We start from the raw sequence: 27,313 nt of genomic DNA, 5'->3' as shown, positions 1-27,313 counted from the left end.
AGTTATAGCCACATCCTTTGGCTATATTTTTATCATGTGGGTTCACTTAACATTCTAATAATTGTTCTCCCTGGGATTCTGACTAGATTTTACTGGAAAATTGGAGTGAAGAGGGTTGGGTGGAGCATCAGCTTCTAGCCATTTAGAAATTACAGGGGACTAATTTTTTAAAAGCTAATTTGATTGCAGTTAGCAAAATGTCTCTCTTTTGAAAAAGAAGCTCCTAATCATCTCTTTCCAAAATTGAATCCTTCACTTTCTACAGTGCAAACACTGTTGCTTTGAGGAAGAAATATTTATCCACATATAAATACCGATCATGAACACGTTTCTGGAAGGGTCGGTGCTTGCGTCTTTACTTCTAAAGCAAATTCACATTCTGCTTCAACTGATTATTTTTTCAACAATATTTGTTATATTCTTTTACGATCTGCCAGTACTTTTTTGAAGCCCAGTTAGTTAGAACAGCGGCCAACAGAGCTGAGACTAAAAGGGTGCCAAATATCTCTTCAGAAGCAAGATGTTACTTCAAAAGATACTCACTACAAGGCACTACTGTGACTCACATAATCACTTATTTTTTAAGGGGGAGTTGTTAATGTAGAATTGGTTTCTTATCTTCCCAGCCCCCAGTGAGCCTTTGCTGTGCAAATTCGCTGATGGAGGACAAAAGAAGCGACAGAATCAAAGCAAATATACCCAGAATGGGAGGCCTTGGCCCAGGGAAGGAGAGGTGAGTCCTGACTGACAGCATTTTCTCTGAAATTTGGCAGTAGATATCCCTCAGAAGGTGGCAAGGCAGACGTATGGTACCATGATGAAATTGGGTCCCGTGGAACACCCGATGTCTTCAAAGGGGCAAATGAGCAGCCCCATGTTAATGTGTTCTAGATGAAATTAGTGAGGAGTAGAGGACTTCAAAATTAACCTCAGTTCTGCACTACAGCAAGTCTTCTGTCTTTAACCCAACTTGAACCTGAAAGGAACTCGCTGAAATACTTATCTACAAAGAATTAATTTCTATTTGTCTAATAGCTATAAAATGAGGGTATAATTACTTAACAAAATATTTTCAGTGAAATCAATATGGAGAGTTGAATGTGTTTTGAAACAGGCAGACAAAATTTGGTTGTTTTTCATCCTGCTATTGAGATGATTTACTTGCACATGTATGTATATTTATGCATATTCCCATATGTTCATAGATGTTTTGATATCTGTTTTATATATATATATATAAAATAAGATATTGTCTTGGTCAAAAAAGAGGGAGAAAAGTTGATACATACAGCATTTTGCTTTTCACAAGGAGAATGAAAAGCACTGAACAGCTCACTATCCATTTACCCTCAATACAAATTGGTAAAAAAGCCAGTTTATGGATCTAATGCCACTTAGGAATGGGTTCCTTTTGTTACTTTTTTGTAAGAAGACAAGGAAAAGGTGCCTGAGCTTCCATGAGGTCTTTTCATTATTTGTGAAATGGAATAGAGTTGTTTGAATGACTTGAATAAATGCCATTTTGTACCATACTTTCAACAGAAGAGCTTTATTTGGTATTTCATTCAAAGCACCTACTTCATCCATTTATCATTTAAGAAGCATTGTACTTGATGCAGCATTTTACACTTTCAATACTGACAGAACAGTGGTAAGGAAGAAAGGAAGCTGGAATTTTTCTCAGCAAATCCTTTAGCCTTTTTTCAGTTGCTGTTTCTAAGACCATTGTTTGTTTTGAGTGTTCCCAGGCAGGTCTCAAAACCCCTCTTAAAGGTTATAGTTATGTTCAAGTACTATATAAACTGTAGCTCATTACATTAAGACATGAAAAACAGAATCATTATTGAGCATCAAAAGCTAATAAAAAAGATAAAGAGTTTTAATATTCTCAACTTTAAAAAGGCAGTGGGTATTATGTTCTAAAAATAAGGTGGAGGGGGTGATCCATGTGTTTTTAGCATGGAGTCCAGTGCATCAGCAGATAACCCTATTGGCCCCAGAAGACAACTGATGCCTGATAGCACTTGTTAACACATGTCCCCTACCAAACACCCATAAATCTAGAAAGACTCATTTGACATTTTAAAATTTGGTTGGATAAAATGCCTGCTGATTAGAGATATCTTTGGGTCACAGACTATCATCACAAAGCCCCAAGACTCAATTAGCAACTTGGCATTAATTACAGAAGCTTCAGTTTCTGTCTCCTTAAGGAACTATAATATTACCTTCATACAATAGATGGCAACTGCAGCAAGACACTTCATCTCAGTGTACATTTCTTGAAAATGGAATCAATAAAGACAAAATGTAGAGAGTTACAGCTGCCACCTGGCTACTGTATATAGAATCTAAGACTTTGCTTCAAAGCATGATAAATGCTATATGTACTATAATGTGGAAGCATTGTGGAGTTGAGTTTAGGACCAAGAGCACCTTATAATTTAAACCTAGGTTTTAAAGGTGTATTCCTAATCTTTGTTTTCAAAAGTTGATTTTTAAGAGCTATAAATTTTCCTGTTGATCTGTGAAAATCAAAGGACCATGATAAAATTTATCTGTGACCAATAAAATATATTTCAAATATATATATACACATTGAGAGAAAATAGATTAGGCAGAGAAATAGCATGCCCTAGAAATACGCTTATCAAATTTTTTGGTTTGGGGATGCACATATTAATTTGTACACTTTGATTGTGGTCTTAGAAGTAGATACCCAAAGAATGTTGAATAACTGTGTGCCCATCACTTTATATTTTTTTGCTTCCATTTCCCACTTGCATTTTACTTGCTAAAGTATATTAGCAACTTGATAAAGTTGTCATGATACACATTAATCCTATATAAGCAATATTTAATTAATTTTATATGCCAGGAAATTCTGGTTACCGGATTTGATTCTAAGACACATGTTTTTGTTGTTGCTGTTTTCCACACTTTAAAGCTTCTGGAATTGGTTCTCTTTGCTAAGTGGCATTTTACAAGATAATATGCATTTGCTCCTGTTAGTCACTTGGGGGCACTACCTACATTCTCTGGTTAAGGTCTTTGACCACACTGGTTTCATAAATAAAAGCACTAACCGAAGCCTGGATCTGGGTCAGATTCTTAAAGGAGGGTTTTTTGTTTGTTCGTTTGTTTGTTTGACCCTTTCCTTCATTCAGTGTCATGATTGAGACAAGTAACTTTCTTTGGTGTCTGTTTTTAATGGGTAGTTTTGTTTTTCATTTGCCATTAGACTAAGGTTGGCATACCAACTTTATAAAGAGATCATTTGCAGTGTTTGTTTTTGCTCGTTTGTTTGTTTTGATATATGAAACAATGGTACACCTTTGAATCCTTGTCTTAGATAAAATGAAAGATGGTAGTTTAGATTATGCTGCTGTGGAATTGAAGATAATAGCACAGACTGAGGCTAATGTTTACTTTTCCTCTCTCCTAAAAGATGAGTAAAAATGGTCATGGGAAAGGGATTTCTGATGAAATTCTTAGGACACAAAACCAATGGATTACAAGCATTTTAGAAGTACTGTGCACATGCCAATTGATAGACTAATTAAAATTTTAATTTATTGTTTAAAGCTGTTTTTTCCTCATGGCATTTTGATAAAAATTTTATTAGCAAAGTTTAGCTAAATGTACTTTATGAAAAAAATCTAATACATAAAACTTTATACACAGAAATTAGTATAAATTAGCAAGATTTTGAAATATAAATATATGCTAGTGGCCATGTTCTGCATAAGTGAAAAACACAAGAATATTTTTAAATTATTAATTAATCTTTCAAGAGACAATTGGAACTCTGAATAAAATGATCGAGGGATGGGGGCTATTAGGCTCTTCCTCCTTGGTGTTCTACAGTTCTTATTGTTTTATTTCCTTAAGTAGCAGTTCTCAAACTCTTGGTCTCTGGATCCCTTTATACTCTTAAAAATTATTACTTACAACAAAATAAATAATAACAGAAATTAACTCATCATGTGCAAATAAGAATAGTATATTTTGTTAAAATATATTTTTTAAAACAAAGGCAATTTTTTGAGAAAAGTGGTGCACTTTTCTATTTTTACAAATTGCTTTAGTGTCTGGCTCAGTAAAAAATGGCCAGATTTGTGCATGTACTTCAGCATTCTCTCTTTTGCTATACTCTGTCTTGCTTTAAACATATAGAAAAAAATCTACCCTCATCTAGGTAAGTCATTTAAAAAGGGAGAACCCTATAGATCTCCTAATACAATCTTAGGAATTCTTGGTCTTTAGGCCACACTTTGAGAACCACTGTCCTAAAGGAGCTGAAGCCAAGGGCAGGGCTGATATTCAGCTTCCATATACTAGAAGGGCCATGCAACTTGTTGGTATATTAAAATGTGTCTTACCATTTGGTAAATAGACACTGCCGCTAGGCCACCAGTGCAACTCCACTTCCCCTTCCTCCCCGGTGCCTCCTCCAGGAGCATCATGATCCAGCAAGAATGGGGTACTGGCTGGCACAGCAGGAGTTCTCCCAAATCCTACTCGTGCATTTAAATTCTGATTGGCCAGTGTTTACGACATATTGGTCGCAAAATGTTTTAAATGTCACCCTTAGCTCAGAAATAGTCTCACTTAATTATCACAGGGACCCTGATGACCCCTGGTAACATTGTGTTGGCCAGGTATTCTATACATCTGAGGCTCTTTCTTACTTTAGGCAAAATACTGCCTGCATCAACCTTGTTTGTGCTCTCCCAAATGATTGGTGGAGTGGTGTGGAACTAGGAATGTTTCAAGCCAGTTCAAAAATATATCAGGAACTTCTGTTGCTTTTTTCTGTGTTCCCAAAGAAGACCTTTCCAATGACTACCAAAAAGTCACCAAATTGTACTTTATACTACAAATAATAACAGCTGATCAAAAAGCAAATAGCTTCGGAATTTTCTAGATGGTCAGATCAAAATTTGATTGATGATAACTTAGTGCCCCAGTGAAGATAATTGTAAACTAAAATAGACATTTACTCATGCATTCATTGATTCATTCACTTATTCAACGACTACCAATATACCGTCACAACACATAAGCAGACACACATCTGAACTTGTGATATGTCTATTTTTGAAAACTTTATTGAACTACGTTGTAAAGAAGATTGGATTAAATCAAAGAATGGATATGTTTACACTATGATGAGAGACACTTAAATTTGAAAAATGCTTTATATTAACTTTGGTTGTGGGTGGTCTTTGGGTTTCCTTAAGAATTTTCAAATATCGGTAAATGCTAAGTTTCAAATCCAGAATATGGTGCTGTTTCACCAAATTTTTATGCTGGGGTTTTATCCTTAAGTAGGACAAATATCAACCAACTACTTCACACTGGCTCGAAAACTCTGATCTAGCTTTCACAAAATCTCCCCAAGCTCTATTAATTGAGTTAGTAAATGCCATTGACAGTAATTGCTTTGGGAATTGTACTTCCCAGAAATGATGTTTTGGCTATGGACACAAACAAGAGACATGGAAATTGAACAAGAAGTAACCCAACAAAGTACTCAGATGTCTAGTGAAAAAATGCCGATGTGTTATAAAAACAAAAATCAATGAAGTGGCATTTCTTTCCTTTATCTTGTTTACAGTTCTCTCCTGGAGTCAGTTTAAAAGCAATGACTAATACTAAACATTTTCTCTCTATCTGATGCTCTGAAGAGATTTTTTTCCTTCCTATAGAAACATTTAACAAGATTATTTTCACAGCCTCAACATGAAAATGAACTAGTGGAACTAATGTGGTATTGATAACAATCAACACTCAGATTCCCAGAAATAGTTTACAGGTTATGTTGAAGAGAAAATCAAGTAAGATTTTTGGAGATGCATTCTAGGAATATTAAGATTTGGAATTCTTTACCTATTTCCAATTAAAGAATAAGTTTTAGGTGAGGTGTAATGATATAGTAATTCTTAAAGATATTGTATTTAAATGCATTTTTATTTCCCCAAATCACAGTCTTCTGGGTACAGGAGTATAGTATGTGCGTTGCACAATATTAAGGGCACCATTCACACAAACTAGATGTAAATGTCACCGCATGGGATAGTTCAGTGCTTGTGATCCTGCCTGGAAATGTTAGTTTGAAAACTTTTAAGGGATATAATATTCTGACATAGTGTAGTTTAAGTTCCTTAAATTAGTAGGTCCCATTAATGCACTCACAAAATCTGCTACTAGTGAGCTGAAAGCGAAGTTACCGGTTTCATCACAGCCAGCTTACACTAAGTGATTTGTTATGATGTATAACCTAGATGATATGTTGTCTATTTTCAGACTTGATATCAACTTGTTTACAGTGATGGATGAAAACTTCCCCTGTGCTGTAAAGTTTTATAAGTCTTGTCCATTCAGACCTACTATTAATAAAAATTATCTTCAGTGCCAGTAAGTGAATGAAGGCCTGCAAAGCTCATGTGCGAGAATGGGATTGTCAGGCTGTTTTGAGTCCATAGCCAAGTGCAGGCAAAGTTGAGAAAACTTGCTTCTAAACACCCAATTTCCTCCCCATTGTGCCTCAATGCTTTAGGTGTAATTATTTACTCTGACTAAATTCATTTGTGATTAAAACAAAGATGTCTTTTTAGATTTCTAAGTAGGCAGATAGCCATATAAATGATACAACAGTTATATCTCGTGTTCCAATTTAAGATGAGTAAACATTCCTTGAGGGATATGTTCTATTTCTGTTTGTTTTTTGAAGGATAGTGAATACTTACAGATTTGGCAGCACAATTATGAATTACAACCATGTCTTTATCACCGTCATTATCTTCAGTATCATTGTTATCGTACGCATTTGTTCCCTCATTGACTAATAATTTGCGTTAAGCACTGACAGTGTGTGAGGATGTGCACCTCAGTAGGCATGAGGAAACCCCTGCCCTGAATGCACATTGGATATGCACATTCTCAGTGAGAGCCCTTTTAATACCCTTGGGTTTCCTATTTGCTTTCTTACTTTCTTAGTGTATGACCCCCCCGACCCTTTTTTTTTTTTTTTTTTTGAGATGGAGTCTCACTCTGGTTGCCCAGGCTGGGGTGCGGTGGCATGATCTCAGCTTACTGCAACCTTCGCTTCCTGGGTTCAAGCAATTTCCCTGCCTCAGCCTCCTGTGTAGCTGAGATTACAGGTGCCCACCACCATACCCGGCTAATTTTTGTACTTTTAGTAGAGATGGGGTTTTGCCATGTTGGTGAGGCTGGTCTCGAACTCCTGACCTCAGGTGATCTGCTTGCCTCGGTCTCCCAAAGTGCTGGGATTATAGGCATGAGCCACCACGCCCGGCCGTGTATGACTTTTTACAGAAATATTCTTTTTAAGAGAAGAATTATATTTGAAAAATGTTTGTTTTAAAGACAATATTAAAGAAGAAGCAACTTAAAACAAAAAGTATTCAGTCATCATAAGGACTTATTGAGTGTTCATTATGTGGGAGGCATAGGACTGGTAGTATGGACATGGTGTAACACAGACAGATTCGCTTCTCCCTTGGAGCCTAAAATGGCAAAGATCTTCTCTGTCTGCAGAGTAGGAGATTAAAAGTGGAGCACAATATAATTTAGTGTTATAGAAATGAAATCATTAGCAGTAAATGGCTTCATATCTATGCAACTGTAAAAGAACACCAAAGCTAAAGTAATAACAAAAATAACAAGAACTATAGTAGCAGACACAAGAACATCAGTGTATATTCCTCTTGTTACTAAATATGAACTGATTCTTTGTCTGATTTTCAGGGTGGGTAACTAAGAAATTGCTGTATGTGGATTTACAAACCAGAAATGTTTCCTAATGTTGAAAAGCTTCACCTTGTCACTTGGCCAGTAGAGGCCTCTATGTCCCCGGGTGCTGAGTGGCACAGAGAGAATGATATTTAGAGAAGGAATTGGAGCTTTGGGGTGTGAATGGTTAACGAATGCTGAGTCCTCTGATACGCTCCTTGAGAAAAATTATTCTTTATGAATTTTAAGGAATTGAGTGTGTCACCATCTGTGATGTGCTCACTGTTGTGTGCTTATCTTCACAATTATCTAGGCACTGTAGTGAGTAAGAGAGCAAACTCTCAATTTAAGTCACAAATCCACAACCTCTGAGCTGAGTGACAATACTATGACAATGCTGGGCAGTTTTTCTTTTCTTTTTTTTTTTTTATTATACTTTAAGTTCTAGGGTACATGTGCACAACATGCAGGTTTGTTACATATGTATACATGTGCCATGTTGGTGTGCTACACCCATTAACTCGTCATTTACATTAGGTATATCTCCTAATGCTGTCCCTCCCCCCGCCCCACAACAGTCCCCGGAGTGTGATGTTCCCCTTCCTGTGTCCAAGTGTCCTCATTGTTCAATTCTCACCTATGAGTGAGAACATGTGATGTTTGGTTTTTTGTCTTTGCAATAGTTTGCTGAGAATGATGGTTTCCAGCTTCATCCATGTCCCTACAAAAGACATGAACTCATCCATTTTATGGCTGTGTAGTATTCCATGGTGTATATGTGCCACATTTCCTTAATCCAGTCTATAATTGATGGACATTTGGGTTGTTCCAAGTCTTTGCTATTGTGAATAGTGCCACAGTAAACATACATGTGCATGTGTCTTTATAGCAGCATGATTTATAATCCTTTGGGTATATACCCAGTAATGGGATGGCTGGGTCAAATGGTATTTCTAGTTGTAGATCTCTGAGGAATCACCACACTGTCTTCCACAATGGTTGAACTAGTTTACAGTCCCACCAACAGTGTAAAAGTGTTCCTATTTCTCCACATCCTCTCCAGCACCTGTTGTTTCCTGACTTTTTAATGATCTCCATTCTAACTGGTGTGAGATGGTATCTCATTGTGGTTTTGATTTGCATTTATCTGATGGCCAGTGATGATGAGCATTTTTTCATGTGTCTTTTGGCTGCATAAATGTCTTATTTTGAGAAGTGTCTGTTCATATCCTTTGCCTACTTGTTGATGGGGTTGCTTTTTTTTTTTTTTTTGTAAATTTGTTTGAGTTCTTTGTAGATTCTGGATATTAGCCCTTTGTCAGATAAGTAGATTGCAAAAATTTTCTTCCATTCTGTAGGTTGCCTGTTCACTCTGATGGTAGTTTCTTTTGCTGTGCAAAAGCTCTTTAGTTTAATTAGATCCCATTTGTCAATTTTGGCTTTTGTTGTCATTGCTTTTGGTGTTTTAGACATGAAGTCCTTGCCCATGCCTATGTCCTGAATGGTATTGCCTAGGTTTTCCTCTAGGGTTTTTATGGTTTTATGTCTAACATTCAAGTCTTTAATCCATCATGAATTAATTAATTAATTAATACTGTAGCCTTGTAGTATAGTTTGAAGTGAGGTAGCGCGATGCCTCCAGCTTTGTTCTTTTGGCTTAGGATTGACTTGGCAATGCGGGCTCTTTTTTGGTTCCATATGAACTTTAAAGTAGTTTTTTCCAATTCTGTGAAGAAAGTCATTGGTAGCTTGATGGGGATGGCATTGAATCTATAAATTACCTTGGGTGGTATGGCCATTTTCATGATATTGATTCTTCCTATCCATGAGCATGTAATGTTCTTCGATTTGTTTGTATCCTCTTTTATTTCATTGAGCAGTGGTTTGTAGTTCTTGAAGAGGTCCTTCACATCCCTTGTAAGTTGGATTCCTAGGTATTTTATTCTCTTTGAAGCAATTGTGAATGGGAATTCACTCATGATTTGGCTCTCTGTTTGTCTGTTATTGGTGTGTAAGAATGCTTGTGATTTTTGATTTTGTATCCTGAGACTTTGCTGAAGTTGCTTATCAGCTTAAGGAGACTTTGGGCTGAGACAATGGGGTTTTCTAGATATACAATCATGTCATCCTCAAACAGGGACAATTTGACTTCCTCTTTTCCTAATTGAATACTTTTATTTCTTTCTCCTGCCTGATTGCCCTGGCCAGAACTTCCAACACGATGTTGAATAGGAGTGGTGAGAGAGGGCATCCCTGTCTTGTGCCAGTTTTCAAAGGGAATTCTTCCAGTTTTTGCCCATTCAGTATGATATTGGCTGTGGGTTTGTCATAAATAGCTCTTATTATTTTGAGATACCCATCAATACCTAACTTATTGAGAGTTTTTAGCATGAAGGACTGTTGAATTTTGTCAAAGGCCTTTTCTGCATCTATTGAGATAATCATGTGGTTTTTGTCTTTGGTTCTGTTTATATGCTGGATTACGTTTATTGATTTGCATATGTTGAACCAGCCTTGCATCCCAGGGATGAATGGGCAGGTTTTTCAAAGTCCTTAAGTTTCTGATTCCTCACCAGCAGACTGAGAATGGTTCAAAGTGCATACTTAGTGACCAGATGGATTTATAGAGGTGACCAAGGTAAAACACAGTGCCTGGCAAATGATAAGTGCTTAAATAGTAACTATTTTTTATTTATTTATTTATTTATTTATTTATTTATTTTATTATACTTTAGGGTTTTAGGGTACATGTGCACAATGTGCAGGTTTGAATAGTAACTATTATTTTAACTATTATAATATCATCACAACTCAAAGTTTTTAAATCTGAAAATCAGCTTTGCTATGAGTTTCTATGACTAGTAAGCTTTAATTCCTTGATTTTCAGTTTAATGGCATGTCAGTTTATTTTCTGAACAGGAATTATTTCTAACGATACATTTATTTGAAAAAAAATGTGCTGCCAATGTAATTTGTTAACTATATTTTTACTTAGATTATAAAACACATTTTAAAAAACAAGTAGAAAATAATATATTTTAACTTTGACCCACATTATATTAATATTTTTGTAAGATCACATTCCAAATCATAAAGCATTATTTAGTACTGGAATGTTATGTGGTTTTCAAGTTTCTAGCCAATTTTCCTTTGAAGATCATGTAATCATAAAAGCTGAAAGAGCTAGGAGGAAGAGAATGGCTTGGATAAAAGATTGAAAGAAGAAGAAAAAAGAAAAATAAAACAAAAACATGAATTATTGCTAGAAATCAAGAAAAATTGAGCTACAGTTGAGAACTGTTGAATGGTCAGTGTTTTCAAAGAGAAAGAAATGAATCATTAACTTACTTATTCTGGCAAATAATGACAATAAATTTTGGATACCAGAGGTGCTTATGCAACTTGGTGGCTATGAGAAGGATTCCTCATGTTCAAGTACTTTCCACTGTGGTTCACAGCAATTACCTTTGACAGAAGAAGCATTCTAATGCACAGCTAGTGGCTTATCAAATTTACTGTCTCCATAATGCTGAATGTACATGACCTTTGGGCTTCCACACTTTATTGAGACATGAAGGATGATATTACTAAATTCTGCTGTGTAATTTTTGGAGTTTTGAATTTTTAGTGTCTGTACAAATAATGTTATTAATGCCATTTATAAAAGATTATTTTGTTTACTCCTGTCACAGGGGTTTGTTGTACAGATCATTTCACTACTCAGGTGGTAAGCCTAGTACCCAATAGTAATTTTTTCTGCTCCTCTCTCTCCTCCCAGCCTCCACCCTCAAGTAGAACCCAGTGTCTGTTGTTCTTGTCTTTGTGTTTGTGAATTCTCATCATTTAGCTTCCACTTATAAGTAAGACCATCTGGTATTAGGTTTTCTGTTCCAGCATAAGTTTGCTAAGGACAATGGCCAACAGCTCTATCCATGTTCCTGCAAAAGACATGATTTCATTCTCCTTTTGAACTGCATAGTATTCCATGCTGTATATGTATCACACTTTCTTTATCCTCTTTGTCATTGATGGGCATTTAGGTAGATTCCATGTCTTTGCTATTGTGAATAGCGCTAAAATGAACATTTGCATACATGTGTCTTTGTGGTAGAATGATTTATATTCCTCTGGGTATATACCCAGTAATGGGATTGCTGGGTTACCATACTACTTTCCACAATGGTTGACCCAACTTACATTCCCACCAATAGTTTATAAGTGTTCCCTTTTCTCTGCAACCTCACCAGCATCCGCTATATTTTGACTTTTTAGTAATAGCCATTCTGACTGGTGTTAGATGATATCTCATTGTGGTTTTGACTTGCATTTCTTTAATGATCAGTGATGGTGAGCTTTTCTTCATATGCTTATCGGCCACATGTATGTCTTCTTTTGAAAATTGTCTGCTCATGTCTTTTGCTCACTTGTTAATGGGGTTGTTTTATCCTTGTAAATTTAAGTTCTTTATAGATGCTCAATATTAGACCTTTGTCTGATGCATAGTTTGCAAATATTTTCTCCCATTCTGTAGGTTGTCTGTTTGCTCCATTGATCTTTTTTTTTCTGTGCAGAAGCTCTTTGGTTGGATCCCATTTGTCAGTTTTTGCTTTTGTTGTGATTGCTTTTGACACCTTTGTCATGAAATTTTTGCCCATTCCTATGTCCATGATAGTATTGCCTGGGTTATCTTTTAGGGTTTTTATATTTTTTGGTTTTACATTCAAGTCTTTAACTCATCTTGAGTTTATTTTTATACATGATGTAAGGGAGGGGTCCAGCTTCAATTTTCTGCATATGGTGAGCCAGTTATCCCAACACCATTTATTGAATAGGGGGTCTTTTCCTTATTGCTTTTGTCAGTTTTGTTGAATATCAAATGGTGATAGGTATGCGACCTTGTTTCTGGGCTCTCTATTCTGTTCCATTGGTCTATGTGCCTGTTTTTGTAGCAGCACCATGCTCTTTTGGTTACTATAGCCCTGTGGTATAGTTTGAAGTCAGGTAACATGATGCCTCCAACTTTGTTCTTTTTGCTTAGGATTGCCTTGGCTATTCAGGTTCTTTATTTGTTCCATATGAATTTTAAAATAGTTTTTTCCTAGTTCTGTGAATAATGTCATTAGTAGTTTGATAGGAAGAGCATTGAAATTGCTTTGGGCAGTATGACCATTTTAATGATATTGAGTCTTCCTATCCATGAACATGGGATATTTTTCTATCTGTTTGTGTCTTCTGTGATTTCTTTGCACAGTGTTTTGTAATTCTTATGGTAGAGACCTTTCACCTCCCTAGTTAGCTGTATTTCTAAGTATTTTACTCTTTTCGTGGCAATCGTGAATGGGATTGCCTTCCCGATTTGGCTCTCGACTTGGCTGCAATTGGTCTATAGGAATGCTAGTGATTTTTGTACATTGATTTTGTATCCTGAAACTCTGCTGAAGTTGTTTATCAGCTGAAGGAGCTTTTGGGCTGAGACTATGGGATTTTTTTAGATGTAGAATCATGTTGTCTGCAAACAGGGATAGTTTGACTTATCTTCCTATTTGGATGCCCTTTATTTCTTTCTCTTGCCTGATTGCTCTGGCTAGGACTTCCAATACTGTGTTGAATAGAAGTGTAGAGAGAGGGCATCCTTGTCTGGTACTGGTTTTTAAGAGGAATGCTTCTGGCTTTTGCCCATTCAGTGTGATGTTGACTATGGGTTTTTCATAAATGGCTCTTATTATTTTGAACTACGTTCCTTCAAAACCTTGTTTGTTGAGAGTTTTTAAGATGAAGCAATGTTGAAATTCATTGAAATTCTTTTCTGTATCATTTGAGATAATCAAGTGTTTTTTGTCTTTAATTCTGTGTATGTGATTAATTGCATTTATTAATTTTCATGTGTTGAACCAACCCTGCATGCCAGTGATGAAGCCTACTTGATCATGGCTTTTTTTTACAGCATTTGACTGTCACTAGCTGTTACTAATGCTAATGTAAAGTATGTGCTTTGGGGCATTCTTAGAAGTGAGGGACAGAAGACACATTCAGTAAAATAGCCGCCTTGTCTTTAGTTGAATCTGCTCTTTTTTTTTTTTTCTTTTTTTATATTATTATTATTATTTTTTTTTTATTATTATTATACTTTAGGGTTTTAGGGTACATGTGCACAATGTGCAGGTTTGTTACATATGTATCCATGTGCCATGTTGATTTCCTGCACCCATTAACTCGTCATTTAGCATTAGGTGTATCTCCTAATGCTGTCCCTCCCCCTCCCCCCACCCCACAACAGTCCCCGGAGTGTGATGTTCCCCTTCCTGTGTCCATGAGTTCTCATTGTTCAATTCCCACCTATGAGTGAGAACATGCGGTGTTTGGTTTTTTGTCCTTGCAATAGTTTACTGAGAATGATGTTTTCCAGTTTCATCCATGTCCCTACAAAGGACACGAACTCATGATATTTTATGGCTGCATAGTATTCCATGGTGTATATGTGCCACATTTTCTTAATCCAGTCTATCGTTGTTGGACATTTGGCTTGGTTCCAACTCTTTGCTATTGTGAATAGAGCCGCAATAAACATACGTGTGCATGTGTCTTTATAGCAGCATGATTTATAGTCCTTTGGGTATATACCCAGTAATGGGATGGCTGGGTCAAATGGTATTTCTAGTTCTAGATCCCTGAGGAATGGCCACACTGACTTCCACAATGGTTGAACTAGTTTACAGTCCCACCAACAGTGTAAAAGTGTTCCTATTTCTCCACATCCTCTCCAGCACCTGTTGTTTCCTGATTTTTTAATGATGGCCATTCTAACTGGTGTGAGATGGTATCTCACTGTGGTTTTGATTTGCATTTCTCTGATGGCCAGTGATGATGAGCATTTCTTCATGTGTTTTCTGGCTGCATAAATGTCTTCTTTTGAGAAGTGTCTGTTCATGTCCTCTGCCCACTTTTTGATGGGGTTGTTTGTTTTTTTTTTGTAAATTTGTTTGAGTTCATTGTAGATTCTGGATATTAGCCCTTTGTCAGATGAGTAGGTTGCAAAAATTTTCTCCCATTCTGTAGGTTGCCTGTTCATTCTGATGATAGTTTCTTTTGCTGTGCAGAAGGTCTTTAGTTTAATGAGATCCCATTTGTCGATTTTGGCTTTTGTTGCCATTGCTTTTAGTGTTTTAGACATGAAGTCCTTGCCCACGCCTATGTCCTGAATGGTATTGCCTAGGTTTTCTTGTAGGATTTTAATGGTTTTAGGTCTAACATATAAGTCTTTAATCCATCTTGAATTAATTTTTGTATAAGGTGTAAGGAAGGGATCCAGTTGCAGCTTTCTACATATGGCTAGCCAGTTTTCCCAGCACCATTTATTAAATAGGGAATCCTTTCCCCATTTCTTGTTTTTGTCAGGTTGGTCAAAGATCAGATAGTTGTAGATATGCAGCATCATTTCTGAGGGCTCTGTTCTGTTCCATTGATCTATGTCTCTGTTGTGGTACCAGTACCATGCTGTTTTGGTTACTGTAGCCTTGTAGTATAGTTTAAAGTCAGGTAGCGTGATGCCTCCAGCTTTGTTCTTTTGGCTTAGGATTGACTTGGCGATGCGGGCTCTTTTTTGGTTCCATATGAACTTTAAAGTAGTTTTTTCCAATTCTGTGAAGAAAGTCATTGGTAGCTTGATGGGGATGGCATTGAATCTATAAATTACCTTGGGCAGTATGGCCATTTTCACGATATTGATTCTTCCAACCCATGGGCATGGAATGTTCTTCCATTTGTTTGTATCCTCTTTTATTTCATTGAGCAGTGGTTTGTAGTTCTCCTTGAAGAGGTCCTTCACATCCCTTGTAAGTTGTATTCCTAAGTATTTTATTCTCTTTGAAGCAATTGTGAATGGGAGTTCACTCATGATTTGGCTCTCTGTTTGTCTGTTATTGGTGTACAAGAATGCTTGTGATTTTTGTACATTAATTTTGTATCCTGAGACTTTGCTGAAGTTGCTAATCAGCTTAAGGAGATTTTGGGCTGAGACAATGGGGTTTTCTAGATATACAATCATGTCATCTGCAAACAGGGACAATTTGACTTCCTCTTTTCCTAATTGAATACCCTTTATTTCCTTCTCCTGCCTGATTGCTCTGGCCAGAACTTCCAGCACTATGTTGAATAGGAGCGGTGAGAGAGGGCATCCCTGTCTTGTGCCAGTTTTCAGAGGGAATGCTTCCAGTTTTTTCCCATTCAGTATGATATTGGCTGTGGGTTTGTCGTAGATAGCTCTTATCATTTTGAGATATGTCCCATCAATACCTAATTTATTGAGAGTTTTTAGCATGAAGGGTTGTTGAATTTTGTCAAAGGCCTTTTCTGCATCTATTGAGATAATCATGTGGTTTTTGTCTTTGGTTCTGTTTATATGCTGGATTACATTTATTGATTTGCATATGTTGAACCAGCCTTGCATCCCAGGGATGAAGCCCACTTGATCATGGTGGATAAGCTTTTGGATGTGCTGCTGGATTCGGTTTGCCAGTATTTTATTGAGGATTTTTGCATCAATGTTCATCAAGGATATTGGTCTGAAATTCTCTTTTTTGGTTATGTCTCTGCCAGGTTATGGTATCAGGACGATGCTGGCTTCATAAAATGTGTTAGGGAGGATTCCCTCTTTTTCTATCGATTGGAATAGTTTCAGAAGGAATGGTACCAATTCCTCCTTGTAGCTCTGGTAGAATTCGGCTGTGAATCCATCAGGTCCTGGACTCTTTTTGGTTGGTAAGCTATTGATTATTGCCACAATTTCAGAACCTGTTATTGGTCTATTCAGAGATTCAACTTCTTCCTGGTTTAGTCTTGGGAGGGTGTATTTGTCCAGGAATTTATCCATTTCTTCTAGATTTTCTAGTTTATTTGCATAGAGGTGTTTGTAGTATTCTCTGATGGTAGATTGTATTTCTGTGGGATCGGTGGTGATATCCCCTTTTTCGTTTTTTATTGCATCTATTTGATTCTTCTCTCTTTTCTTCTTTATTAGTCTTGCTAGCGGTCCATCAATTTTGTTGATCTTTTCAAAAAACCAGCTCCTGGATTCATTAATTTTTTGAAGGGTTTTTTGTGTCTCTATTTCCTTCAGTTCTGCTCTGATTTTAGTTATTTCTAGCCTTCTGTTAGCTTTTGAATGTGTTTGCTCTTGCTTTTCTAGTTCTTTTAATTGTGAAGTTAGGGTGTCAATTTTGGATCTTTCCTGCTTTCTCTTGTGGGCATTTAGTGCTATAAATTTCCCTCTACACACTGCTTTGAATGTGTCCCAGAGATTCTGGTATGTTGTGTCTTTGTTCTCGTTGGTTTCAAAGAACATCTTTATTTCTGCCTTCATTTCATTATGTACCCAATAGTCATTCAGGAGCAGGTTGTTCAGTTTCCATATAGTTGAGCGGTTTTGAGTGAGTTTCTTAATCCTGAGTTCTAGTTTGATTGCACTGTGGTCTGAGAGACAGTTTGTTATAATTTCTGTTCTTTTACATTTGCTGAGGAGAGCTTTACTTCCAACTATGTGGTCAATTTTGGAATAGGTGTGGTGTGGTGCTGAAAAAAATGTATATTCTGTTGACTTGGGGTGGAGAGTTCTGTAGATGTCTATTAGGTCCACTTTATGTAGAGCTGAGTTCAATTCCTGGATATCCTTGTTAACTTTCTGTCTCGTTGATCTGTCTAATGCTGACAGTGGGGTGTTAAAATCTCCCATTATTATTGTGTGGGAGTTTAAGTCCCTTTGTAGGTCACTGAGGACTTGCTTTATGAATCTGGGTGCTCCTGTGTTGGGTGCATATATATTTAGGATAGTTAGCTCTTCTTGTTGAATTGATCCCTTTACCATTATGTAATGGCCTTCTTTGTCTCTTTTGATCTTTGTTGGTTTGAAGTCTATTTTATCAGAGACTAGGATTGCAACCCCTGTCTTTTTTTGTTTTCCAGTTGCTTGATAGATCTTCCTCCATCCCTTTATTTTGAGTCTATGTGTGTCTCTGCACGTGAGATGGGTTTCCTGAATACAGCACACTGATGGGTCCTGACTCCTTATCCAGTTTGCCAGTCTGTGTCTTTTGATTGGAGCATTTAGCCCATTTACATTTAACGTTAATATTGTTATGTGTGAATCTGATCCTGTCATTATGATGTTAGTTGGTTATTTTGCTCGTTAGTTGCTATAGTTTCTTCCTAGCCTCGATGGTCTTTGCAATTTGGCTTGTTTTTGCAGTGGCTGGTACCGGTTGTTCCTTTCCATGTTTAGTGCTTCCTTCAGGAGCTCTTTTAGGGCAGGCCTGGTGGTGACAAAATCACTCAGCGTTTGCTTGTCTGTAAAGTATTTTATTTCTCCTTCACTTATGAAGCTTAGTTTGGCGGGATAGGAAATTCTGGGTTGAAAATTCTTTTCTTTAAGAATGTTGAATATCAGCCCCCACTCTCTTCTGGCTTGTAGAGTTTCTGCTGAGAGATCAGCTGTTAGTCTGATGGGCTTCCCTTTGTGGGTAACCCGACCTTTCTCTCTGGCTGCCCTTAACATTTTTTCCTTCATTTCAACTTTGGTGAATCTGACAATTATGTGTCTTGGAGTTGCCCTTCTCGAGGAGTATCTTTGTGGCGTTCTCTGTATTTCCTGAATCTGAATGCTGGCCTGCCTTGCTAGATTGGGGAAGTTCTCCTGGATAATATCTTGCAGAGTGTTTTCCAACTTGGTTCCATTCTCCCCATCATTTTCAGGTACACCAATCAGACGTAGGTTTGGTCTTTTCACATAGTCCCAAATTTCTTGGAGGCTTTGTTCATTTCTTTTTATTCTTTTTTCTCTAAACTTCCCTTCTCTCTTCATTTCATTCATTTCATTTTCCATCAGCGATACCCTTTCTTCCAGTTGATCGCATCTGCTACTGAGGCTTCTGCAATCTTCGCGTAGTTCTCGAAACTTGGCTTTCAGCTCCATCAGCTCCTTTAAGCCCTTCTCTCCATTGGTTATTCTAGTTATCCATTCTTCTAATTTTTTTTCAAAGTTTTTAACTTCTTTGCTATTGTTTTGAATTTCCTCTCGTAGCTCAGAGTAGTTTGATCGTCTGAAGCCTTCTTCTCTCAACTCATCAAAGTCATCCTCCATCCAGCTTTGTTCCGTTGCTGGTGAGGAACCGCGTTCCTTTGGAGGAGGAGAGGTGCTCTGTTTTTTAGAGTTTCCAGTTTTTTTGCTCTGTTTTTTCCCCATCTTTGTGGTTTTATCTACTTTTTGTCTTTGATGATGGTGATGTACAGATGGGTTTTTGGTGTGGATGTCCTTTCTGTTTGTTAGTTTTCCTTCTACCAGGCAGGACCCTCAGCTGCAGGTCTGTTGGAGTTTACTAGAGGTCCACTCCAGACCCTGTTTGGCTGGGTGTCAGCAGCGGTGGCTGCAGAACAGCGGATTTTCGTGAGACCACAAATTCAGCTGTCTGATAGTTCCTCTGAAAGTTTTGTCTCAGAGAAGTACCCGGTTGAATGAGGTGTCAGTCTGTCCCTACTGGGGGGGTGCCTCCCAGTTAGGCTGCTCAGGGGTGAGGGACCCACTTTAGGAGCCAGTCTGTCCGTTCTCAGATCTCCAGCTGCATGCTGGGAGAACCACTACTCTCTTCAAAGCTGTCAGTCAGACAGGGACATTTAAGTCTGTGGAGGTTCTTGCTGAGTTTTTGTTTGTCTGTGCCCTGCCCCCAGAGGTGGAGCCTACAGAGGCAGGCAGGCCTCCTTGAGCTGTGGTGGGCTCCACCCAGTTCGAACTTCCTGGCTGCTTTGTTTACCTAAGCAAGCCTGGGCAATGGCGGGCGCCCCTCCCCAGCCTCACTGCCACCTTGCAGCTTGATCTCAGACTGCTGTGCTAGCAATGAGCGAGACTCCGTGGGCATAGGACCCTCCGAGCCAGGTGCAGGACACAATCTCCTAGTGTGCCGTTTTCCAGGCCCGTTGGAAAAGAGCAGTATTAGGATGGGACTGACCCGATATTCCAGGTGCCGTCTGTTTCCCCTTTCTTTGACTAGGAAAGGGAACTCCCTGACCCCTTGCGCTTCCCGAGTGAGGCAATGCCTCACCCTGCTTCAGCTCGTGCACAGTGCGCTTCACCGACTGTCCTGCACCCACTGTTAGGCACTCCCTAGTGAGGTGAAACCAGTACCTCAAGCAGAAATGCAGAAATCACCCGTCTTCTGTGTCGCTGGGGCTGGGAGCTGGAGACCAGAGCTGTTCCTATTCGGCCATCTTGACTCCACCCTGAATCTGCTCTTAATGGTGCATCCAGCTCATTAAATATTTGACCAGTCACCAGTCAGCATTCTTATAAATATGAAAACGTGACAATGCAGTCTGGGCACACAACATTTCTATTAGCTTTGAAGGCATATGGGGTGCAATTGAATTTTATAATACTGAACAGTGGAAACTTGATATTTCAGAGACATAGAATTAAGCCACTAGATATAAAAATAAGGAGAAACTAAAGCACAATTCCTAGAAAATAGTATATCTAAAGAATTATTTGGAAAACCTGGTAATACCATCTAGACTCAGAATATCTTAGACCATTTTCCAAGGTAAGGGCATCATCTACATAGTTTATCACAATTTTCTTTGTTTATACCACAGTGCTTGGCAATTCGTTGTCCAAATTTTTATGTTTAAGATGACCTTGAAAAAAATTAAGATATATCTACCAACACTGCCAGGTTCTGCAAATAGTCTTTTTAACCTTAAACTGGAGGAGATTCTTTACATATGTGATCTTGAAAAGAGTTTTTGGCCATTATGATGCATGTTAGCACTTGCAAGTTGGTTTTCGTACTTTGCACACCAGATATGGTTGTATTTATATGCTTTATCTACAATTTAGAGGGCAAGCTCAAGGTTAATGGAACTTCTAGTCTTAAAATAAATCTTTTTTGGCACAAGAATTTGAATTCTCAATAATTCAGCATGAAAACTTTCTTATTTAGTTAAGTGTTCTATTTTAAAGGTACTAGGCCCAATATTTACTAACCTATGATCACTAAGGATAAAAAGTAAGTCATGTAAATCCCTGTAATAGTGTAAGTTTGGATTAATGTAATTGGTGATGAGCTTCAGTCCTCTGCCTTGCCTATGTTCTCAGGGAATAGGGCGGTATAACACATTAGGTTCTTGGGGCGGGATTGGCAGTGGGAAATTTAGGAAGGGCTTAAGGCTGAGAAGATTACAGCAAGTAATTACAAGTGGAAAAGTTGGCGGCAAATATCCGTGTACCATGATTGGGTCTCCTGACCCATTCTCCACGGATCAAGACAACTATATGTGGCACCTACCAACTGGGAGATTTCTGGAGTTGTTGGTAGTGTCCTGGCCATCCCAGCCTGCCACAAGATTCAGAATTACCCCCATTAATGTTTAAGCAACAGTTTACAACCTCTAGGTAACATCAAACTATAACTGGAACCTGAAAGAATATGGGTCAATTAGCCAAATTCCTGGAACTCTCCTCTATCTAGCTGCACAGGCTCATCTTAGTAGCAATCTCAAAGTTATATGTTTTTCATCCTACTTAACCATATTATGGTGGGATTTAACAGTATAGGTACTACATCATTGACTATAAGACACCACTGATTAAAGATGAAATATTACTTTAAATACCACTAATAAAAGAAAAGGAACTTGACATACTATAAAATGCTATCGGGCTGGGCGCGGTGGCTCACGCTTGTAATCCCAGCACTTTGGGAGGCCGAGGCGGGCGGATCACGAGGTCAGGAGATCGAGACCACGGTGAAACCCCGTCTCTACTAAAAATACAAAAAATTAGCCGGGCGTGGTGGCGGGCGCCTGTAGTCCCAGCTACTTGGAGAGGCTGAGGCAGGAGAATGGCGTGAACCCGGGAGGCGGAGCTTGCAGTGAGCCGAGATTGCGCCACTGCACTCCAGCCTGGGCGACAGAGCGAGACTCCGTCTCAAAAAAAAAAAACAAAAAAAAAAACAAAACAAACAAACAAAATGCTATCAATTATCATTTAAATCCCAATTTCACAGATGTTAAAATTGAAAAAAAAACCTGTGTCTTGGAATCTATGAAATTCAGCCATTTAAATTGAGATAAAAACAGATGAACCTACATAAAATATGGTAACACTGTTTTGTCTTTTTTATGGTATCAATTAAGGATTAATTTAACTTTGGTTTTAATGACAAACTCAGATTAAAACTTTTTTTCCAAGATTTTGAGACCTTTAGATAGCTATATTATATTATACTTTTCTTCTGCTTCTCTTTTAGCCTAGCATTTTCTGTGCCATAGGCTTTCTCAGGCTTCCAGTCTTAGTTCTGATGGCATCTTTCTATCTTGTCCTTCTTTATTGCCATACAGGGAAAAATTCTGCCTGATAGCACTATGTTAGCAAAAGCCAAAAAGAAGAAAGATTGTGAGGACATAGTGCATGTAAATAACAATATTAAGACTCCCTTTGATGTTCTTTTCTCAAACATAAAGAAGTTAATTTTCTCTGTTCTCTGACCATTTTGCTATATTTAAAGTGATAAATCCCCTGCATGTTATTTGCTTGATTTTTGAAAAACTTCTTGAAGCTGTCAAAATGACTTTTAATAGTTTTTCTCTTATCCTGATTCTAGGCCAGTAATTTCATGAAGAAGGGCCTCCAGGTTTTCAGCTTATTCTAATTCCTCCTAGGTTCCTGCCTGTAATTTGTTTTGAGCCCACATCATCAGGAAGGTCTCTTAGCAATCTCAGTAATAAGCTTGCTTCCCCCTATCTCTTTGACCAATCAAAGGCTAAAAAAAGTTATCTTTAGAAGTTCAGCTAAGTCAAGCTGCAGCTTTTCCAAAGTAAATTTTACTAACAAAATGGAAAAAAAAAAGCTTAAAAATATTTTCAAATAAAAATTTAAAGTTCAAATTCAAACATTTCTTTAGGTGATTTATTCATGTATTAATTCATTTAACTAACATTTATTGAGCCTCTGCAATGTCCCAAACACTGGGCTAGAATGAGGAGATATCAAGATGAGCATGACTAGCTGGGAGACACACATGGTCATATTAGCTTCCACCCTGGGTCATGGGAGCAGGACAAAGGCAATAGTTAATGCCTTTAATGCCACCTGGAGAAAGAGCTCGCTTTAAGAGGCTATGACATCTTATCTGAGGCTGAAAGAATAGAATAGAAATATTCCCACAGACAGTAATGGAGAATTTCCAGCCAAAAAGCACCCTTGCAAAGGCCCAGGAGTAATGCTCCAGGGCAAGGTGAGTGCATGCCTGAGTTTGGTGAAGGGTGAAGTCTAAAGGTGGAAAAAAAAAAGATGTGGAGACCAACAGGTACAATGGCACTTGAACATGAGATTTCTGTGGGCAGATTTTATCTCAAGGTAACAGGATGCTGCTGAAAGGAGGACCATAATGTGGCCAGATTTGCCTCTCGCAAGAGCAATCCTCATAACACAATGGTGTGACTGATGGATTGGAAAGAGGTTTTGAGCAAATATAGGAGAAGATATTATACCAAAATACATTCATAAACACCCAAACAAGAGATGATAACTTGTAAGAAGGCAGTAATTATGCATTGAACTTACTAGTTAAACTTGATGATATGTGTCTGGAATTCAGGATAGAAACTTGAGTTTGAGACAAACATTTGGGAATCACCAGGAAATAAATAATAGTTGGGATAAGAAAGTGAATGTCACCACTGTATTGCAGTAAAGGAGAGAGATAAAACTCTGGCCCTGAACACTCTGGCATCTCATAGGCAGTTGGGTCAAGTAACACTAAAGAAGAAATTGCTTTCTGAGAGGTCAGAACAAAAATAAGGCGAGAGGGTCACAGAAACCAAGGAAGAAAAATACACTGGTCAAATGATGCAAATGAATGTAATTATTATTTGGAATCAAAGTAATCCTTGGATTCAGAAATTATGAAAATTAAAGAGTGTAGTGTGGACCATTTCACAGGTTGGTTGGAACCTTTTATAGAACCATTAGCCCAGATTTTACTGTCTTATCTCAGACTTCATAGACCTTTGGAATTTCCCTATTTATGATCTTATTTGTAGTTCATCTTCTCTTCAAGAGAGCAAATAACTGCACAGTAGCCTAAGGAGCATCCCTTTAGCAGGTGAGAGCAGATAACTACTGTACATGGTTGACTGCCTCTCCTGGTAGAAACAAACCATTCAGTAGTCCCCTGACTGTGCCAGAGTTGTTCCCAAGTAAAATTCTACCACTTGACTCTTATGAAGGTCAAGAAGGTGATCTGCTCATATCCCCTTTCAGCAAGTGAAGTAATAAATTGCCCTCAGTTTTGCTCTAGGCATATTTTTTCTGAGATTAGTTTCTCCCTTAACAGGAAGAAAGTTAAAAACTCTTTCTCTGGCCTAAATATTGTCTTAATGTTGGCCATCTAGTACCATGGTCCTCATCATTTTTGGCATTAGGAACTGGTTTTGTAGAAGATAATTTTTCCATTGACAGGGGTGTTGGGGATGGGGATGGTTTCAGGATGAACCTCTTCCATCTCAGATCGTCAGGCATTAGTTAGATTCTCAAAAGGAGTGCACAACCTAGATCCGTGTAATGTGCAATTCACAATAGGGTTCCCAATCCAATAAGAATCGAATGCCCCTCTGAAATGACAGGAAGTGGATCTCAGGCGGCAGCGCTCGCTTGCCTGCTGCTCACCTCCTGCTGTGCAGCCCAGTTCCTAACAGGCCATGGATGGCTACTGGTTTGCGGCCCCGGGGTTGGAGACCCCTGATTTAGTAGGCTTCTGATCATTGATGATTTTTATTGGTTTCTGTGAATATCTTAGTTATATACACTTTTAGTATCACATAAGAGACCCTCAATTTCTCAGCCGGTGTGTAGCCATTTGAATTTCTGAATTCTTACTGGTTTCCGCTGCTAGAAACACTATATCATTTTCCCTGAATTTTCTTTCTTTGTTACTGACCTCCTGCCCATTCTCACCTTGACCTTTCTGGTTGTAGCAATCCCATTCTGTCCTACTTTTGTATTCTACTGACCCAGCAAAGCTAAATGCACCCTGACATTTTCAAGCTGTCTTCTGAATTAGGCCTCTGACCTATATATATTACTTTCATAAATGACATGCTCTTTTTTCCCTCTTTAAAATTTTAAGACAAGTCATAGAAGACATAATATGCTTTATAAATTAAAGGATCCCCTTACCCCACATTATGGAAATATTATTACATACAACTTTTAAAACTCAAAAGTCATGCCTGTAATTCCAGTGCTTTGGGAGGCAAAAGCAGGAGGATCACTTGAGGCCGGGAGTTTGAAAACAACTTGGGTAACACGGTGAGACCCCATCTCTACAAAAAAAAAATTTAAATAAAATTAGCTGGGCTTACTGGTGCACACCAGTAGTCCCAGCTACTGAGGAGGCTGAGGCGGGAGGATTGCTAGAGCCCAGGAGTTTGAAGTTACAGTGAGCTATACTGTACTCCAACCTGGGCAACAGAGTGAGACCCTGTATCTAAAATATTTTAAGTAAAAATAAGAATAAGTCAAAACAAAGCAAGAAAGGCAAAAAAAAAGTTATTGTTATATTACCCCAGTATTTTAACATTTTGTTTAAATTCATTTTTAGTTTTATTTCTAGTCAGAGGTATTTAAAATATTTGCTTTCAACACATATTGTACACATAATTTTGTATCATGACTTGTTCACTAAAGGTTTCTAAGTAGAAATACTAGCAAATAAATATGAGCAAAGTTAAGTTAAATTTTACTTCAGTAGCAGTACCTAGATGTTTATGTCATAATAATTTTAAGCCCCTTTTTATACATAATTTTTAATCAACTTATTATTGACTTTTTAATCATAACCAGTCAACAGTTGTAAATATTGTTGAAATTGGCTGCAAGAAATAAACACTTTAAATATAACATCCAGAAAACAATATTATATTTGTCTTTATTAGCTTCTTGGACTCAACTTGTGCTAATTCAGTATACAATATTTAATAAAATATTCAACATTTTCTATACATTTGTTAAAGTGTTTTAATTCTGATTGTAGAAGACTAGAAATCTTTATAATTGTTTGTTTGTAATTTACCCAATTATGTATCAGGCCAGACCTTAAGAAAAGGAGAAATATTAGGCTAAAATATCAATGTTTTATTTGTCCAGGAACTTCAGTCTGTATCAGTTTGTATAAATTTTGCTGCCCCCAATTTTTTGATCCCCATTTATCTTGCAGTCTAAAAATACTTTCAACAATGATAAAAAAAAAAAATCATTCAGGCCATCATCATATTGGCTTTGTTACAGTCAATGATTCTCTGCTCCTCAACTAAGACCAAGCATTGCAGTCTAGGGAATCTTTCTGAAGTAGCAATGCCTGGTCCCTAATGTGTACTCTTTAAGCAGTATTTCCACAATTATTACCTCTTGATATAATCTAATCATTTACAGTTACGAATATCAAATAGCTATCTCCTAAGTCAACTGATTTGTCTCAATGAATTTATTAAAAATAAAGATGCATTTGTTAAAAATAAAAACCCCCTAATTATTCCAATATACCATTGAAAACCTTTTCTTCTAAAATATTTAGCTCCTATAGTAAAAATCCTGTCTGGAAGACCTAAAATGTCCCATTATGGCTGAAATACTAAATTAAAACTTAACTGTTGTTGAAAAATGACAAAAATGCCCCATTTTATTTTAAATAAACTATGAATGTCTCTATTATACAAATAATGGAAACCTGAAAAATGGAAAATATTTCTGAATCTAATAAGTCCTTTTTGAAAGTGACATGATTAAACATCACTTTTCTACATACGTGGTGTGACATTTTCATTTTGTTCCAAGGTATTTTACTTTTTGTGTGACTCTTTAGTTTGTAAACATGCCATAATATTTCGTGATTATATAATGATGATTTCATGGTTCTAGCTTAGTATAAAGGTAGCTCAACAGAGCAGCAAAATCGATTTCATTTTTTCCTTTGTGGAAAGAGACAAAAGGAAATTGAATGCAAAGTTTGCATTAAGACCATATTAGAATTATGACTCAACAATCTGTTACACATGAAGTGGAAACCAGGTGTATCCAAGTGTTAGTTATTGTGCTATTATATTCAGCCAATGGGTTAAGTTCAAACAACCCTTTGCTTAACCCATGCCGTGTTGTTACCCACAATGTTCCAAATGCATATGACCTGACACTATCTCTTGTTGTCTCCTCTTGCCAAAGGTACTCAGAGGCAGGACTGTCCCTAGGCAAAATCGTGAAGTAGGTGAATCTTGTATTCATTCCCTACCCTTTTGCAATGAAAATCTCACCTTAGATTCTCTCCACCTCCCCCTCCCAAGGTACCTACTCTAGTTACTCATTCCTCTGGATTTACCCTCTGTTTTCCAGGGAGCTTATGCTAACTCCTGTTCCCCCATCAGTCTTTGAGTATATAATGTCCCTGCTCAGAAATACTCAGTAGCTCCCCAAGAGGAGCTGGGCAATCAAGATCCTCCATCCTTACCTTTTGAGTCT

At 37.6% G+C, this 27,313-nt stretch overlaps 1 protein-coding gene across 8 annotated transcripts in view; it reads left to right on the top strand.

The window, feature by feature from the left end:
* RBMS3 (RNA binding motif single stranded interacting protein 3) overlaps window positions 1–27,313 on the top strand; it is a 1,708,877-nt gene that overhangs the window by 1,545,507 nt on the left and 136,057 nt on the right. For 7 of the 8 annotated variants that reach the window (XM_055284824.2, XM_055284857.2, XM_055284838.2 and 4 more), the window contains one exon: window positions 627–733. In XM_055284824.2, the coding sequence (XP_055140799.2) occupies window positions 627–733 (107 nt within the window). Of the gene's footprint in view, window positions 1–626; window positions 734–27,019; window positions 27,059–27,313 lie in introns of all 8 variants that reach the window. The other variant, XM_055284848.2, reaches the window with a different exon arrangement.

Source organism: Symphalangus syndactylus, chromosome 1 (genome assembly GCF_028878055.3).
Source record: "Symphalangus syndactylus isolate Jambi chromosome 1, NHGRI_mSymSyn1-v2.1_pri, whole genome shotgun sequence".
Classification (NCBI taxonomy): domain Eukaryota; kingdom Metazoa; phylum Chordata; class Mammalia; order Primates; family Hylobatidae; genus Symphalangus; species Symphalangus syndactylus.
This window is presented reverse-complemented; position numbering and strand designations above follow the sequence as displayed.